General features: G+C 44.2%; 1 protein-coding gene across 2 annotated transcripts in view; it reads right to left on the bottom strand.

Moving 5' to 3' along the window:
- The window catches only part of stat4 (signal transducer and activator of transcription 4), a 33,529-nt gene extending 17,921 nt beyond the window's left edge, over positions 1-15,608 (bottom strand). For both annotated transcript variants that reach the window (XM_036958922.1, XM_036958923.1), the window contains exons 1-8: positions 15,450-15,608; positions 14,827-14,955; positions 12,850-12,985; positions 10,373-10,471; positions 9,979-10,150; positions 1,776-1,861; positions 482-633; positions 188-346 (exon numbers count right to left, since the gene is read on the bottom strand). In XM_036958922.1, the coding sequence (XP_036814817.1) occupies positions 188-346; positions 482-633; positions 1,776-1,861; positions 9,979-10,150; positions 10,373-10,471; positions 12,850-12,985; positions 14,827-14,955; positions 15,450-15,508 (992 nt within the window). In that variant the 5' untranslated portion in view covers positions 15,509-15,608. The remainder of the gene's footprint in view (positions 1-187; positions 347-481; positions 634-1,775; positions 1,862-9,978; positions 10,151-10,372; positions 10,472-12,849; positions 12,986-14,826; positions 14,956-15,449) is intronic.
- Positions 15,609-15,873: the final 265 nt, after the last annotated feature.

Raw genomic sequence — 15,873 nt, 5'->3', positions numbered from 1 at the left:
GTGTATGGCACCTAGATTTTGATGGCGGCAACATAACAGTCACAAGTTCATTTCCCTGTTATCTAGACTTCCCAATATTTCCCACTCATGCTTCCCTATGCTTCCAGTTCTTTGGAAAATCACTTTGTGATATGGATATTTCATGCACTTGGTTAGAGTAGGTGTTTGGCTTTGTTGAGGTCAGTACCTTTTGATGAGGTGGTAGATGAGGTATTTGACCTGCTCCTCCATCTGCGGTCTCTGCAGTGGGATGGGGTCACTCTCATACGTCACCTTTAATATAAGTTCCCCCAGTTTGTCCAGCTGACGCTTCATCTGGAACAGACTTTGGGCTGTCAGTGTAAACCTAGGAGAGAGAGAGGGTGATGGGGTGTGCATGAATTGAGGTTGACCTAAAATCCCACGTTATTCTGGAATATAGTTATAAGATTGAGTAATGTGTGTGTGTGTGTATGTGTGTAAGCAAGCTTGGTTGCATTACCAGTTCTGGAGCTGGTCCAGTCCAGTGAGCAGTGGGCCACCTATACAGTTGATCTGCTGCCTGCGTTTCCACTCCATCAGCTCTGGGTTCAGCTGGGAGACTATCAGAGCATCAATCTCTTTTATCACGTCACTCATCTTAGATAGGTTCTCCTATGGGGGAACAATAACAACATCTCACTGCTGGACCTGTGTTGCTCAGTTGGTAAGTGCATGATCCTAGCAACACCAAGGTTGTGGGTTCAATTCCCCCAATATGATTGACTTTGGAAAATGTTGTTTTTTAAAGTTAATTTCCTGCAATTATATGTGGTTTAACAAGACTCATGACATCTTTTAGGAAGGATATTTAATGATAATCCCATCAATAATGGATAGGGAAAAGTCTAGACCCGATTTCCCCAAATGCTATTCCGCTACAATATATGTTTTATTAGGATCATTTATATGAACCCTCAATGTAGTTATACTGTATATATTCTCTTTTACAGAAAGTGATTGGAGCAATTGATAGTGACAGAGTCACACATCATATGAGATTTCTTTCCAAGCAAAGTCCAATTTCTTTGACTCCTCGACTTTAGGTCGTAGCTCATTTTCTGAATGTCATAGAGAAAAACCAAAGAAATTCCCCTTTGCATCAGAGTTGCATCTTCCTCTGGTATGTACTGCTTGTTTATAGCCTGAAGCTTCACAGATGTATGCATCGTTTTTGATTGGTATAAACATTCACGAATTGTAAAAATTAAAATAAAACATTTTTATAGTTTTTTTTTTAAATCAAGGAAGTTCCCACGCTTCCCCACAAAACGTTGGCGCCTAGGTCTATTTATGTAAGTTACATTGAATAAAAGTGTCTGTTAAATGCCATATATTATAATATTATACATAAACGTGTGTTTTGTTGAATAGTCCCCGAAGCGAATTCAATAAATATCCTCAAGATTTCAATATCTAAAACGCAATCAGCTGTCTTGCAGTGCCAGACGAAAATCTAACTAGCAATATCGTGCTGGATGCAACAGTGCTCTCCACACTTTGCAGCCCAACAAAATGTTTTCTTTTTAACCATTGTATCTATATAGTAAATATTCATATAGAATTGTATAGACTAAAAGTGTGTAAGACAGCAACTGCATGACAGAAACGGTGGCCCCAATTCAAATAAATGCATATTACTCAAAGATAAGGCATCGCTGATGTTCAACTGTTTACACGCTAAACACAAAGCTTAGGCCTATAGTAACAACCATAGCTGATTGCTGGTTCATCTAATCTATGTAGTGTTCCCACACCTTCCTCTTAAAGTCCAGGTTGTTGAGCATCTCCTGCAGTCGGGTCACTTCCTGTTTCATCGCCGCTGTGTTCCTGTCCACTGGATCTAAGGGACAAAAATACATCCAGCATGACAGAGGATAAAACACAGTGGGAACCCATGTACTATTGATGTAAGTTACATTGAATAAAAGTGTGGCACTTCTTTGCACCACTTTATTGGCGCAACCTGGGATTGGTACATGGGTCGTTCCACAAAATGAGTCCCTTTTGCATCACTTTGAAATTGTAAGTAGAAATTGTACACCCTTATTGGATTTTAAAAGCATGTTATATTAAATGTGGTGCCCTTTAATAGACCACATGGACAATTCAATAAATTCAATAAAAATAAATAACATTTTATTTGAATATAGACTTGACTATAGAAGTCACTTTCTGTGACTTCTCAGAAGATTTGAACCCCTTTAATCCCAAAAGTTTTCACCATTATTGTAAAGTCTTAGTTATTTTGTTGCTTCGACAAAGTCATTTCTGGCGATTTGTATTTATTTAATGTGATTAGTGATTCATTTAAAAACACACCTGTCCCTGATTTTAAGGTCAACCCTGTTTTGTGAACTAAACTCTAGTTTTAATATGGTGAAACTATTCCTTGTAAAATGTTTTTCTCAAAAGAAAGACTGGATATCTGATATTCAAATCATAGCGTAAAAGCAGGTGAGCTGGTTCGACTCTTTTTGGCCATTTTCTTGTGTTTTGTGGTGGAAAAATGAGTGGGTCGAGCATAACACATCAACCCTCATAGATAGACAGGCTAGAAATATTTTAACAATAAAAACAATTATTGTGAAGCTTCTATGAGCTGCCTCTCCCTGTGGCACACATCAAGCTTCCGTCCCCATTATCACAGCGGGCGGCAGGGTAGCCTAGTGGTTACAGCATTGTGCTAGTAACCGAAAGGTTGCAGGTTCGAATCCCCTAGCTGCCTAGGTACAAATCTGTCATTCTACCCTGAACAAGGCCCACTGCCGTCAATGAAAATAAGAACTTGTTCTTAAATGACTTGCCTAGTCAAATAAAGAAAAAATAAAACATTTTGGCTGATTTAAGATTAAATCGTCAACCCTGTTATGGTCAATTACTATTGTAATTTTTGTATTTAACCTCTTGAAATGGGAAAACAGGTTTTTAATTAAAAGTGAGGGATTGTGGAGCCTGAAACAGGGGGTAATTTAAATAGGGCCTCCCGGGTGGTGCAGTGGTTAAGGGCGCTGTACTGCAGCGCCAGCTGTGCCATCAGAGTCCCTGGGTTCGGCTGCGACCGGGAGGTCCGTGGGGCGATGCACAATTGGCCTAGTGTCGTTAGGGAGGGATTGGTTGGTAGGGATCTCCTTGTCTCACCAGTGACTCCTGTGGCGGGCCGGGCACAGTGCGCGCTAGCAAAGGTTGCCAGGTGCATGGTGTAGGCTGGCTTCCGGGTTGGATGCGGGTTGGATGCGGGTTGGATGCGGGTTGGATGCGGGTTGGATGCGCGCTGTGTTAAGAAGCAGTACGTTGGGTTGTGTATCGGAGGACGCATGACATTCAGCCTTCGTCTCTCCCGAGCCCGTACGGGAGTTGTAGTAATGAGACAAGATAGTAGCTACAATTATTGTGAAGCTTCTATGAGCTGCCTCTCCCTGTGGCACACATCATTGGTATTTGTTTAAATGTATTTTTATTTTTTTGTGAATTTTACCCCCTTTTTTTTTGGTATCCAATTGTTGTAGTACAACAATACGTGTCAACAATATGTGTCAACAATACAACAATTGGATACCAAAAAAATGTTACGGTGAGTGAATGAGGACCCAAAAGCGAACTAACTTAAACAGAGCTTCTTTAATAACCAAACGTAGGTAGGCTCAGATAGACCGGCAGATTCCGACAGGACAGGACAAGGTTACAGCAAACAGGACGATAGTCTGGTTCAGGCATGAAACACAACAAACAAGAATCCGACAAGGACAGGAACAAAAACAGAGAGAGATATAGGGACCTAATCAGAGGGAAAAAGGGAACAGGTGGGAAACGGGGTGAATGGGTAGTTAGGAGGAGACAAGGCACAGCTGGGGGAAAGAGGGGGAGAAAAGGTAACCTAACAACGACCAGCAGAGGGAGACAGGGTGAAGGGAAAGGACAGAAACACACAACATGACAATACATGACAGTACCCCCCCACTCACCGAGCGCCTCCTGGCGCACTTGAGGAGGAAACCTGGCGGCAACGGAGGAAATCCTCGATCAGCGCACGGTCCAGCACGTCCCGAGAGGGAACCCAACTCCTCTCCTCAGGACCGTACCCCTCCCAATCAACGAGGTACTGGTGACCACGGCCCCGAGGACGCATGTCCAAAATCCTGCGGACCCTGTAGATGGGTGCGCCCTCGACAAGGATGGGGGGGGGGGGGGGAAGACGAGCGGGGGCGCGAAGAACGGGCTTAATACAGGAGACATGGAAGACCGGGTGGACGCGACGAAGGTATCGCGGAAGAAGAAGTCGAACTGCGACAGGATTAATGACCCGAGAAATACGGAACGGACCAATGAACCGCGGGGTCAACTTGCGAGAAGCCGTCTTAAGGGGAAGGTTCTGAGTGGAGAGCCAAACTCTCTGACCGCGACAATATCTAGGACTCTTAGTTCTACGCTTATTAGCAGCCCTCACAGTCTGCGTCCTATAACGGCAAAGTGCAGACCTGACCCTCTTCCAGGTGCGCTCGCAACGTTGGACAAAAGCCTGAGCGGAGGGGACGCTGGACTCGGCGAACTGAGATGAGAACAGCGGAGGCTGGTACCCGAGGCTACTCTGAAAAGGAGATAGCCCGGTCGCAGACGAAGGAAGCGAGTTGTGGGCGTATTCTGCCCAGGGGAGCTGTTCTGACCAAGACGCAGGGTTGCGAAAAGAAAGACTGCGTAAGATGCGACCAATAGTCTGATTGGCCCGTTCTGCTTGACCGTTAGACTGGGGGTGAAAGCCGGAAGAGAGACTGACGGAAGCCCCAATCAAACGGCAAAACTCCCTCCAAAATTGAGACGTGAATTGCGGACCTCTGTCCGAAACGACGTCTGACGGAAGGCCATGAATTCTGAAAACATTCTCGATGATGATTTGTGCCGTCTCTTTAGCAGAAGGAAGCTTAGCAAGGGGAATGAAATGAGCCGCCTTAGAGAACCTATCGACAACTGTAAGAATAACAGTCTTCCCCGCTGACGAAGGCAGTCCGGTGACAAAATCTAAGGCGATGTGAGACCACGGTCGAGAGGGAATGGGAAGCGGCCTGAGACGGCCGGCAGGAGGGGAGTTACCGGACTTAGTCTGCGCGCAGACCGAACAAGCAGCCACGAAACGACGCGTGTCATGCTCCCGGGTGGGCCACCAAAAACGCTGGCGAATGGAAGCAAGCGTACCCCGAACGCCAGGGTGGCCGGCTAACTTGGCAGAGTGAGCCCACTGAAGAACGGCCAGACGAGTAGGAACGGGAACGAAAAGAAGGTTCCTAGGACAAGCGCGCGGCGACGGAGTGTGAGTGAGCGCTTGCTTTACCTGCCTCTCAATTCCCCAGACAGTCAACCCGACAACACGCCCCTCAGGGAGAATCCCCTCGGGGTCAGTGGAGGCTACTGAAGAACTGAAGAGACGAGATAAAGCATCAGGCTTGGTGTTCTTAGAGCCCGGACGATAAGAAATCACGAACTCGAAACGAGCGAAAAACAGCGCCCAACGCGCCTGACGCGCATTAAGTCGTTTGGCAGAACGGATGTACTCAAGGTTCCTATGGTCAGTCCAAACGACAAAAGGAACGGTCGCCCCCTCCAACCACTGTCGCCATTCGCCTAGGGCTAACCGGATGGCGAGCAGTTCGCGGTTTCCCACATCATAGTTACGTTCCGACGGGGACAGGCGATGAGAAAAATACGCGCATGGGTGGACCTTGTCGTCAGAGAGGGAGCGCTGAGAAAGAATGGCTCCCACGCCCACCTCTGACGCGTCAACCTCGACAACGAACTGTCTAGAGACGTCAGGTGTAACAAGGATAGGAGCGGATGTAAAACGATTCTTGAGGAGATCAAAAGCTCCCTGGGCGGAAACGGACCACTTAAAGCACGTCTTGACAGAAGTAAGAGCTGTGAGAGGAGCTGCCACCTGACCGAAATTACGGATGAAACGACGATAGAAGTTCGCGAAGCCGAGAAAGCGCTGCAGCTCGACGCGTGACTTAGGGGCGGGCCAATCAATGACAGCTTGGACCTTAGCGGGATCCATCTTAATGCCTTCAGCGGAAATAACAGAACCGAGAAATGTGACGGAGGAGGCATGAAAAGTGCACTTCTCAGCCTTCACAAAAAGACAATTCTCTAAAAGGCGCTGGAGGACACGTCGAACGTGCTGAAGATGAATCTGGAGTGACGGTGAAAAAATCAGGATATCGTCAAGGTAAACGAAAACAAAGATGTTCAGCATGTCTCTCAGGACATCATTGACTAATGCCTGAAAGACAGCTGGAGCGTTAGCGAGGCCGAAAGGAAGAACCCGGTATTCAAAGTGCCCTAACGGAGTGTTAAACGCCGTCTTCCACTCGTCCCCCTCCCTGATGCGCACGAGATGGTAAGCGTTACGAAGGTCCAACTTAGTGAAAAACCTGGCTCCCTGCAGGATCTCGAAGGCTGAGGACATAAGAGGAAGCGGATAACGATTCTTAACTGTTATGTCATTCAGCCCTCGATAATCTATGCAGGGGCGCAGAGACCCGTCCTTCTTCTTGACAAAAAAAAACCCCGCTCCGGCGGGAGAGGAGGAGGGGACTATGGTACCGGCGTCAAGAGCTACAGACAAATAATCCTCGAGAGCCTTACGTTCGGGAGCCGACAGAGAGTATAGTCTACCCCGGGGGGGAGTGGTTCCCGGAAGGAGATCAATACTACAATCATACGACCGGTGTGGAGGAAGAGAGGTGGCCCTGGACCGACTGAACACCGTGCGCAGATCGTGATATTCCTCCGGCACCCCTGTCAAATCACCAGGCTCCTCCTGTGAAGAAGAGACAGAGGAAACAGGAGGGATAGCAGACATTAAACATTTCACATGACAAGAGACGTTCCAGGAGAGGATAGAATTACTAGACCAATTAATGGAAGGATTATGACAAACTAGCCAGGGATGGCCCAAAACAACAGGTGTAAAAGGTGAACGAAAAATCAAAAAAGAAATGGTTTCGCTATGATTACCAGAAACAGTGAGGGTTAAGGGTAGCGTCTCACGCTGAATCCTGGGGAGAGGACTACCATCCAGGGCGAACAAGGCCGTGGACTCCCTTAACTGTCTGAGAGGAATGTCATGTTCCCGAGCCCAGGTCTCGTCCATAAAACAGCCCTCGGCCCCAGAGTCTATTAAGGCACTGCAGGAAGCTGACGAACCGGTCCAGCGTAGATGGACCGACAAGGTAGTGCAGGATCTTGAAGGAGAGACAGGAGTAGTAGCGCTCACCAGTAGCCCTCCGCTTACTGATGAGCTCTGGCTTTTACTGGACATGAAGTGACAAAATGGCCAGCAGAACCGCAATAGAGACAGAGGCGGTTGGTGATTCTCCGTTCCCTCTCCTTAGTCGAGATGCGGATACCTCCCAGCTGCATAGGCTCAGCTCCCGAGCCGGCAGAGGAAGATGGTAGTGATGCGGAGAGGGGGGCAACGGAGAACGCGAGCTCCTTTCCACGAGCTCGGTGACGAAGATCAACCCGTCGCTCAATGCGAATAGCGAGTTCAATCAAGGAATCCACGCTGGAAGGAACCTCCCGGGAGAGAATCTCATCCTTTACCTCTGCGCGGAGACCCTCCAGAAGACGAGCGAGCAAAGCCGGCTCGTTCCAGCCACTGGAGGCAGCAAGAGTGCGAAACTCAATAGAGTAGTCAGTTATGGATCGATTGCCTTGACATAGGGAAGACAGGGCCCTGGAAGCCTCCTCCCCAAAAACAGATCGATCAAAAACCCGTATCATCTCCTCCTTAAAGTCCTGATACTGGTTAGTACACTCAGCCCTTGCCTCCCAGATTGCCGTGCCCCACTCACGAGCCCGTCCAGTAAGGAGAGATATGACGTAGGCGACACGAGCAGTGCTCCTGGCGTAAGTGTTGGGCTGGAGAGAAAACACAATATCACACTGGGTGAGGAACGAGCGGCATTCAGTGGGCTCCCCAGAGTAACACGGCGGGTTATTGATTCTGGGCTCCGGAGATTCGAAAGCCCTGGAAGTGGCCGGTGGATCGAGGCGGAGATGGTGAACCTGTTCTGTGAGGTTGGAGACTTGGGTGGCCAGGGTCTCAACGGCATGTCGAGCAGCAGACAATTCCTGCTCGTGTCTGCCTAGCATCGCTCCCTGGATCTCGACGGCTGAGTGGAGAGGATCCGAAGTCGCTGGGTCCATTCTTGGTCGGATTCTTCTGTTACGGTGAGTGAATGAGGACCCAAAAGCGAACTAACTTAAACAGAGCTTCTTTAATAACCAAACGTAGGTAGGCTCAGATAGACCGGCAGATTCCGACAGGACAGGACAAGGTTACAGCAAACAGGACGATAGTCTGGTTCAGGCATGAAACACAACAAACAAGAATCCGACAAGGACAGGAACAAAAACAGAGAGAGATATAGGGACCTAATCAGAGGGAAAAAGGGAACAGGTGGGAAACGGGGTGAATGGGTAGTTAGGAGGAGACAAGGCACAGCTGGGGGAAAGAGGGGGAGAAAAGGTAACCTAACAACGACCAGCAGAGGGAGACAGGGTGAAGGGAAAGGACAGAAACACACAACATGACAATACATGACAAAAAAAGGGGTAAAATTCACAAAAAAATAAAAATACATTTAAATAAATACCATTCCATTCCAGCCAGGTTGGAGGAGATTAGGAGTGTTTTTTTTAAAGTAAGCTATGGTTGAACCGACGAAACTTAGCTCTGGGGTGTTTTAGATAAGGCAGTGAGTGCATTCCTAGGTTTTCTGTTAAACTGTCAGCTAAGTGGTGATCGATAATGGTGAGGGATCAAGAGTTAATTCAGTTATGTTGTGTGTCCTGTGTGTGTGCTAGTGGGTCGGAATGAACTTTTTGCTCTGTCTTGGTCGAGAGGAGGAGATTCATTCACCAATGACGTCATATTTTGTATATAAACTGTTGTTCGTGGTTAAATGGGAGAGAATAAATATTATTATCCATTATTGATAAGACGGGTCTCTGTCTATTTTATGCAAATAAGAATCTTACAAATTCTCATAAAATAGACTAAGTGAATTCAATTAATGAAAACATATTGGAAATGAAATTAATGAAATTAATGAAATTACAGTAACAATTATACCTGCTGGGTTTAAGCAAAGATACTAAAAACTAAGATATCCAGAAACTGCCTCTCCAATAAAATCCCTCGATCACGCTTGAGGTTGATGTCATGGCAATGTTGGCTAGCTAAGCTGATGCACAGAAACGTCATCGGGTCTAACGGTTGTCTCGAGCCGAACTGCGGATGTGCAGGCCGTCTAATCAAAGGCATTCCTTTGATATGAAGATGTTTTTGATGAAAATGAAAACGTGTCAGTTTGTCACCTTAACCAGGTTTCAGCTAATTAAGACATTGGCGCAAATCTAGGTTTTGCATTTATATTTTACACTTTTTTTCACTTCTATTGACTTGCTAAACCCCATACCCGATTGGGGCAGCGGTCTAAGGCACTGCATCTCAGTGCTCGAGGTGTCACTACAGACCCTGGTTCGATCCCGGGCTGTATCACAACTGGCCGTGATCGGGAGTCCCATAGGGCGGCACACAATTGGGACAGGGTTTTTTCAGATTAGGGGAGGGTTTGCCCGGAGTAGGCCGTCACTGTAAAATAAGAATTTGCTGTTAACTGTCTTGCCTAGTTAAATAAAGGTAAATAAATACCCCGGCCTAGTCTGCTTCGCAAGCGTTCCTGGAAGTATTGCGATATTGGGCCTCTGGGTTTAAAAACTATGCGGTTTAAGTCAAGTGTTGCCCATAGTTAGTCAATAATTTCACCACATCAGGCCGTCAGAGGGCAAGGTGCAGATATTGCCATTTTACTTACAGCTATCCAATATTATACTACAGCTGTAAAATCACATCAGATCTTAGGGGAGTCCATAAGGGTATGGATTGGGTGAATGGCTGACCTCGAGACTGGAGAGTTTTATAGCGGAAGTCAAAGTCGTCTTGCATGTCTTCTAGGTATTTCACTGCCTGGTCCATCATCTGCACACTACTCCTGATCACAGCAACCCTGTTGTCCATGTTCTTCTGTCTCTCGAAGGCCACCGAATTCTGCATTGACTTCTCCAATGGGCCCTATCAAGATGATGATGAGGTGAAGTAAACCACACACACATATGCAGACCCCCCCCCCCCACACACACACACACACACAGATACCGTCCTATTGCAATTAGTCTTTACTCTTCCTTTTACTGCCTCTGTCTTTCCAGGTGTTTCGAGGAAGAAGATATAAAAAGGATATGTGGGAAACACAAGGGACTTTCCTGGTGACGTCAAAGAGTCAAAGAGACTCACCTGTTCTTGAATGCTGGCTGTGGAGATGATACGACGCTCCTCTCTGAGGCAAGTGGAAATGACCCCGGCCATCAGCAGAGGGTTGGCTTTGCATTTAGTCTGAAAAAGATCATGGACATATGAACCCACATACACATGTATACATGTACAGGAAGGCATGGAGATGTCAAACACCTAGAGACCTTGTCAAGCCATTCAAATCTCTCTGTGAAATTGTTCATGTGTTAGGTTGACAGTTGCAGGATCTGAGTTCGAGTCCTGGTAGTCCTGGTAGTCCCCCCCCCCCCCGAAATCGCCGCAATATTATACTGCTGTCTACACCTTTTGACATACGCAGTCCCCTGCCTGCATGGGATCGAATCCTGGCCCCAGCGCACTTCTTAACATTATGCCCACAATCTATCTCCCTCTTCATTTCATGGGTATCCCTGTCAATTAAAGCAGAAAATACTTACAAAATATAGTTAAAAAAACAACAACATTTCAACTGACTTGTCTGTATGAGTGTCTGTCTCCTGAATTGTGTGAGTTTCTAAGTGCTCTTTGAAAGCTTGCTCTCTCAACTGAGATTCTTCCTCGGAAATACAAAAGAGTGTGAGTAAAACAGGGAGGTTTAGGTTTGCTCTACTTTCTCCTTATAATGTATAGTGTAAAATTGGCTAATAAGGAAGTATTGAAAGGTGTTTTTCAGACACGGTACCTTCTCTCCAACCTCTCCACCGACACACCACACATAAAGTATGCCATCATGTGTGTGAAGAAACAAGATAAATCATTCCATAGGAAAGAATGCGACTGAACCAGGTACAGACTCAATATGAAAACAAAACCAAAAGTAATGTACTATGACCGTCTAAACAAGGAGACATTTAGTGTAAAAAGGCCTACAGACATGGGACATGTTTATTAGGCCAGAAAAATGAAGAAAACAGAATGAACTTGTTTGCTACGATGATCCCTAAGGAATACAACCATGGATGGCCCATAATTTGTCCTTTTAGTTTGCGTTTTGTCTGTCTCTGGGATCTGAACCCAGTTCTGTGCAAAACATGTCTCAAACACCATGTGCATCTTGACATCTTTGTCTGTTTTTGACAAAATTCCACAGATTCTGTCTAGGCCTGTGACACAAGGGAAAGTTCTGATGTGAACATGTGAAACCTGATTTGTCTTTCAGTCATTGTCTGTGACTACTGATTTGAGTGTGCAACGAAAGACAGAAAGGGGATTCAATCTTGAAAACCTACGCAATACCCTTTACCATCATCACAATGACGACGACATCACAAACAAACAGTGTCCGTTCAGCAGCCTTCATTCGGCCCACTTTATTCAGATCCTCCCTCAGACTGAGAAATCCCCTTAGAGCCAACCACTCAGCCTTTCCTAGCTTTAGATGAGACATAAGAACTGCAATATTTATTTCCAGTACTAAAAGTCCTAATGTATATGCATAGTGGGTTGACCGTTTTCTTCACTCAGTGACATATTTATTTTATACAAGGGTAGGGTTAGATCCCTCACAACAAAATGCAATTCAGGTATGAACCAGTGGACTTTAGGAGTTCAAAAGAATGGATCATAAATAATGCTTGTGTACCTTCAAGGTAGACTCAGCACAAATGATTGCATGGAAAGAGACACTTTCCATCTGTCATCTGTGCGTAATAGACAGCACAGCTAAACAATAACAAAATGCACCTCTCCAAGCGCGACACCAAACCAAACCTCTTGTGTCCTCTTGTGCTTGAGCTACTACTTCCTCTGAGAAACATCACACCATCTGTACACACAAACAAACAGTCAAATACACACACAGACAAAATGGAAGTTCTGGAAACCACAAGGTTCTGATGAGGTATGTGTCTTTCCTACATCAGTTGTGTTATACAGAAATATGGCCTCACCGGCCTCAGCCATCAGCCTCAAACAGCTATTTCCTGTTCCCGTTACAGTGTTTTAAGGTACAATTCTCAGAGATTCTAAGAAATATACTGCCAGTCAATGTCCTGAGACCTCAGAGAGCATAATATAATTTGGATTCCCCTGAATAGGGTAAGAGGTGCAATTGTCTGGAACAAAAATGACATACAACACACATACAACATCACAAGTGAAAGGAAGCTCAGTTTGAGGAATGCCACTAAACCATAAGCCAATCCCTAAAGGTGACAAAAACCCACAAATGAACAGTTCTCGTCTTTCACTTCCTTTTCCACACTGAACATACACACACACACATACATACTGTCATAACATACTACACAGTGCAACTCCCTATTTACGGGAAGTTGTTGGTTGGTTGTACTAAATCCCCTCAATGCTTAAATGCATCAATGACAAGGAGAGATTGTTTAATGTTATCAATGTTGGATCTGCAGGGTATATGGTTGCCTGGCAAACGGATTTAGCGCAGAGTTCAGTCTGGTTGTAACCAGGTTAGGTGTATGATATTGTAAGGGAGGTTATTGTGGCACCTGTAACTGCTGGTAGATGAACTTCAAGTTGTGTCTTTGTAGGAAGTTCTGTTCCTGAGAACACTGCCTGTCCAGCTGAGACAGGAGATTGCTGAGGAGAACTGTCGCCATGGACTCATGGTTTGCGGCAGTATCCCTGTGAAGAAAACACATACATGTTGTCTTAGCTTTGTATCAAATGTAACAGTTTTCAGTGCTCAATAAAAAAAAGTTATTAATAAGAGTATGTAGAACATACTGTACACATCATGTTATAATCGACAAGGGAAAAGGGGGAAATCACTCATTCTCCTTTTTCAGCATGTCATATCATCAAATGATTTATTTTGCTGTTTTGTACAAGCGCAATAGGGTGGTTCCACGAAATGAGTCCCGTTTGGGTAGTGTAACTTGGTGGGGGAAAAAATCATTTTATTTCACCTAATTTGTACATTCTGTAATAATGAGCACATCTACATGTTTTTTGTTATTTTATCCCATCAAAAAAAAAAAAAAAGACTATACTAAGTGCCTGTAAGTGCCAAATAAAGTAACAGGGTTGACCATAACAGGGTTGACCATAACAGGGTTGACGATTTCATCTTAAATCAACCATACGGGGTGGCAGCGTAGCCTAGTGGTTAGTGCGTTGGACTAGTAACCGAAAGGTTGCAAGATCGAATCCCTGAGCTGGCAAGGTACAAATCTGTTGTTCTTCCCCTGAACAACACAGTTAACCCACTAGGCCATCACTGAAAATAAGAATTTGTTCTGAACTGACTTGCCTAGTTAAACTAAAAAAAATACATCCTCTTGTGACAGAGGGAATGGAAGCTTGTTGTGTGTAACAGGGATGGGAAATGAATTACTGCAGTAAATAGGGTCACACATACTGTTTCTTGGTAGTATAAGGCAAATCTACTTTGAAACGAAAGTATACACCTCACACACTTGGCAATTGGCTTTAAAAAAAGAAGACTACTATCTCATAGAGTTAAAACGTATTTGAGTTTGCATCCCAATATTACACTTTTTTGGCACTAAAAATAATAAATGTTTATTAATTATGAAATGATGAAAAATATTGATAACATTCTACCCATGACGCCACTAGAGGATGCTTTGGTCATTTGACTGTAAGCTTTAAAAAAAGAAGAAGCTATCTACAGTATGTAATGTTAAGCTCTACACACTCAGTTTTCCACCACAAAACACCAGCAAATGCCCAAAGAGAGTAGAACCAGCTCACCTCCTTTAACACTATGATTTGAAAAAAATATTTAAAAAGGAATAGTTTTACCATATTAAAACTCTTTTAGTTTTTTACCTTCAAATGAATCCCTAATCACATGTAATAAATAATACTCTTCGGTCAAAGCAACAAAATAAATAGGACTTTACAATGATGGTGAAAACACTTAGTGGTTAACTGGGTTAACTGGGTTAAAATCTTCAGAGAAGCCACAGAGAATACAGAGACGGACATATCAACATGCGTAATACTTATTTTTCATATTAAAAATCAGATTCATTGAATTGTCCATGTGGTCTATATTAAAGGGTACTTCATTTAATATAACAGGCTTTTACAATCCAATATTGATTCACAATTTCTTCTAAAAATATCAAAGTGACTCATTTCATGGAACGACCCAATACATGAAAAGGCTACATGTCAGTCACAGCTGGATTACCATGATGTGTTAATGCAGTAAAACACTTCCAACACTCATTAAAGTGTCATGGCTGGTCTCATTAAGGTGTTATGGATGCCTTATTGCCCCTTCAAGTAAAGCGTTATCAATTATGGTATCCACATGCTGTGTTTTAGTTCCTGAACATGCTCACTGGAAACCCAACTTGATATCTATTATATATATTACTGTACAGTAACACAGGCACCAACACACATACAGACATACACACAGACATGCATACAGACAGACAGACACACTCTCTCTCTCTCTCTCTTTCTCTCTCTCACACACACACACTCACCAGTCCTGGCTCTCAATATAGTTGGAGAGCACCTGCCGTATGTCCATAGGGAAGTTGTCATCATAAAGGTAGCCCACCTGCTCCTGGTATTTGATCTGGAGCTGTTGAATTTGTTTCCATTGACTCATGCTGAGGAACAATTCCGACAGCCCAGAGCAAATTAAAACAGCCAAATCAATTACACTTCTGTGAAAATGATTGAAGGATCGGTGCTTGTAGAGTTTTTGTCCAGGTACAGTAACATAATAGTTTCGGATAAAGTAGACTATTCAAAAAGAGCATACTCTAGGGCCTAGGCCTACCTATTCTAAAAATGTGACGCATGTTGCGTTTCAAATGCGTATCATACTGCATAAAAATATGTATTATTATTTTGTATTATTAAACTGTTTATGTCTGTCGTTATTCAATAACACAATATATTCGGAGTAATGAATAATATAGATCGATCAATTACTGACGCTTGTCGACTGGTAACTGTCTGTCAAGTAAGCCTACCACACGAGATGTCTTGTAAAGCATAAACTTTGCGTACCTTAATTTCTGTTGCGGAGCTAGATCAAATCGTTCTGGTTAATGACTATCAAAAAGTTTATAAAACGTCGTCCTTTGTGAAAGCCTACCTGTGTCTTTGGACTGGTGCGCTATCACAGAAATATCCACGTTCGGGGACACAAGTCATGTGAATGCTTGTCAATTGCTCCTCTCTCTCTGTCTCTCTCTCTCTCTCGTTTCCTCTTTCAGCCTATTATATGTTTCAAACCTTATCGTTTTATGTTGTTCGTCATGTCATATAGGTTTTGTCACTTCCCTCCCTCGATACGCCCCCTGTGGCTCATTCATAATGTACTGTATAAATGTATCATTTGATGTTTAGAGTGAGGGACATCTAATTTCTCAACAACATTTGAACTGTACAAAATAAACAGACTGGTTAAAAAATATATAATTCATAACCAATAGTAGGCCTCCCTACTTACTGTTTGCAATGCATATATGTAACAGGAAATGCAAATGGTATTTAATAAGCGCATAATTTTGTTGAAC

The sequence above is a fragment of the Oncorhynchus mykiss genome, chromosome 22, assembly GCF_013265735.2.
Source record: "Oncorhynchus mykiss isolate Arlee chromosome 22, USDA_OmykA_1.1, whole genome shotgun sequence".
In the NCBI taxonomy this organism is placed as follows: domain Eukaryota; kingdom Metazoa; phylum Chordata; class Actinopteri; order Salmoniformes; family Salmonidae; genus Oncorhynchus; species Oncorhynchus mykiss.
Note: the sequence above shows the minus strand (reverse complement) of the source record. Positions and strands in the feature narration are given on the sequence as shown.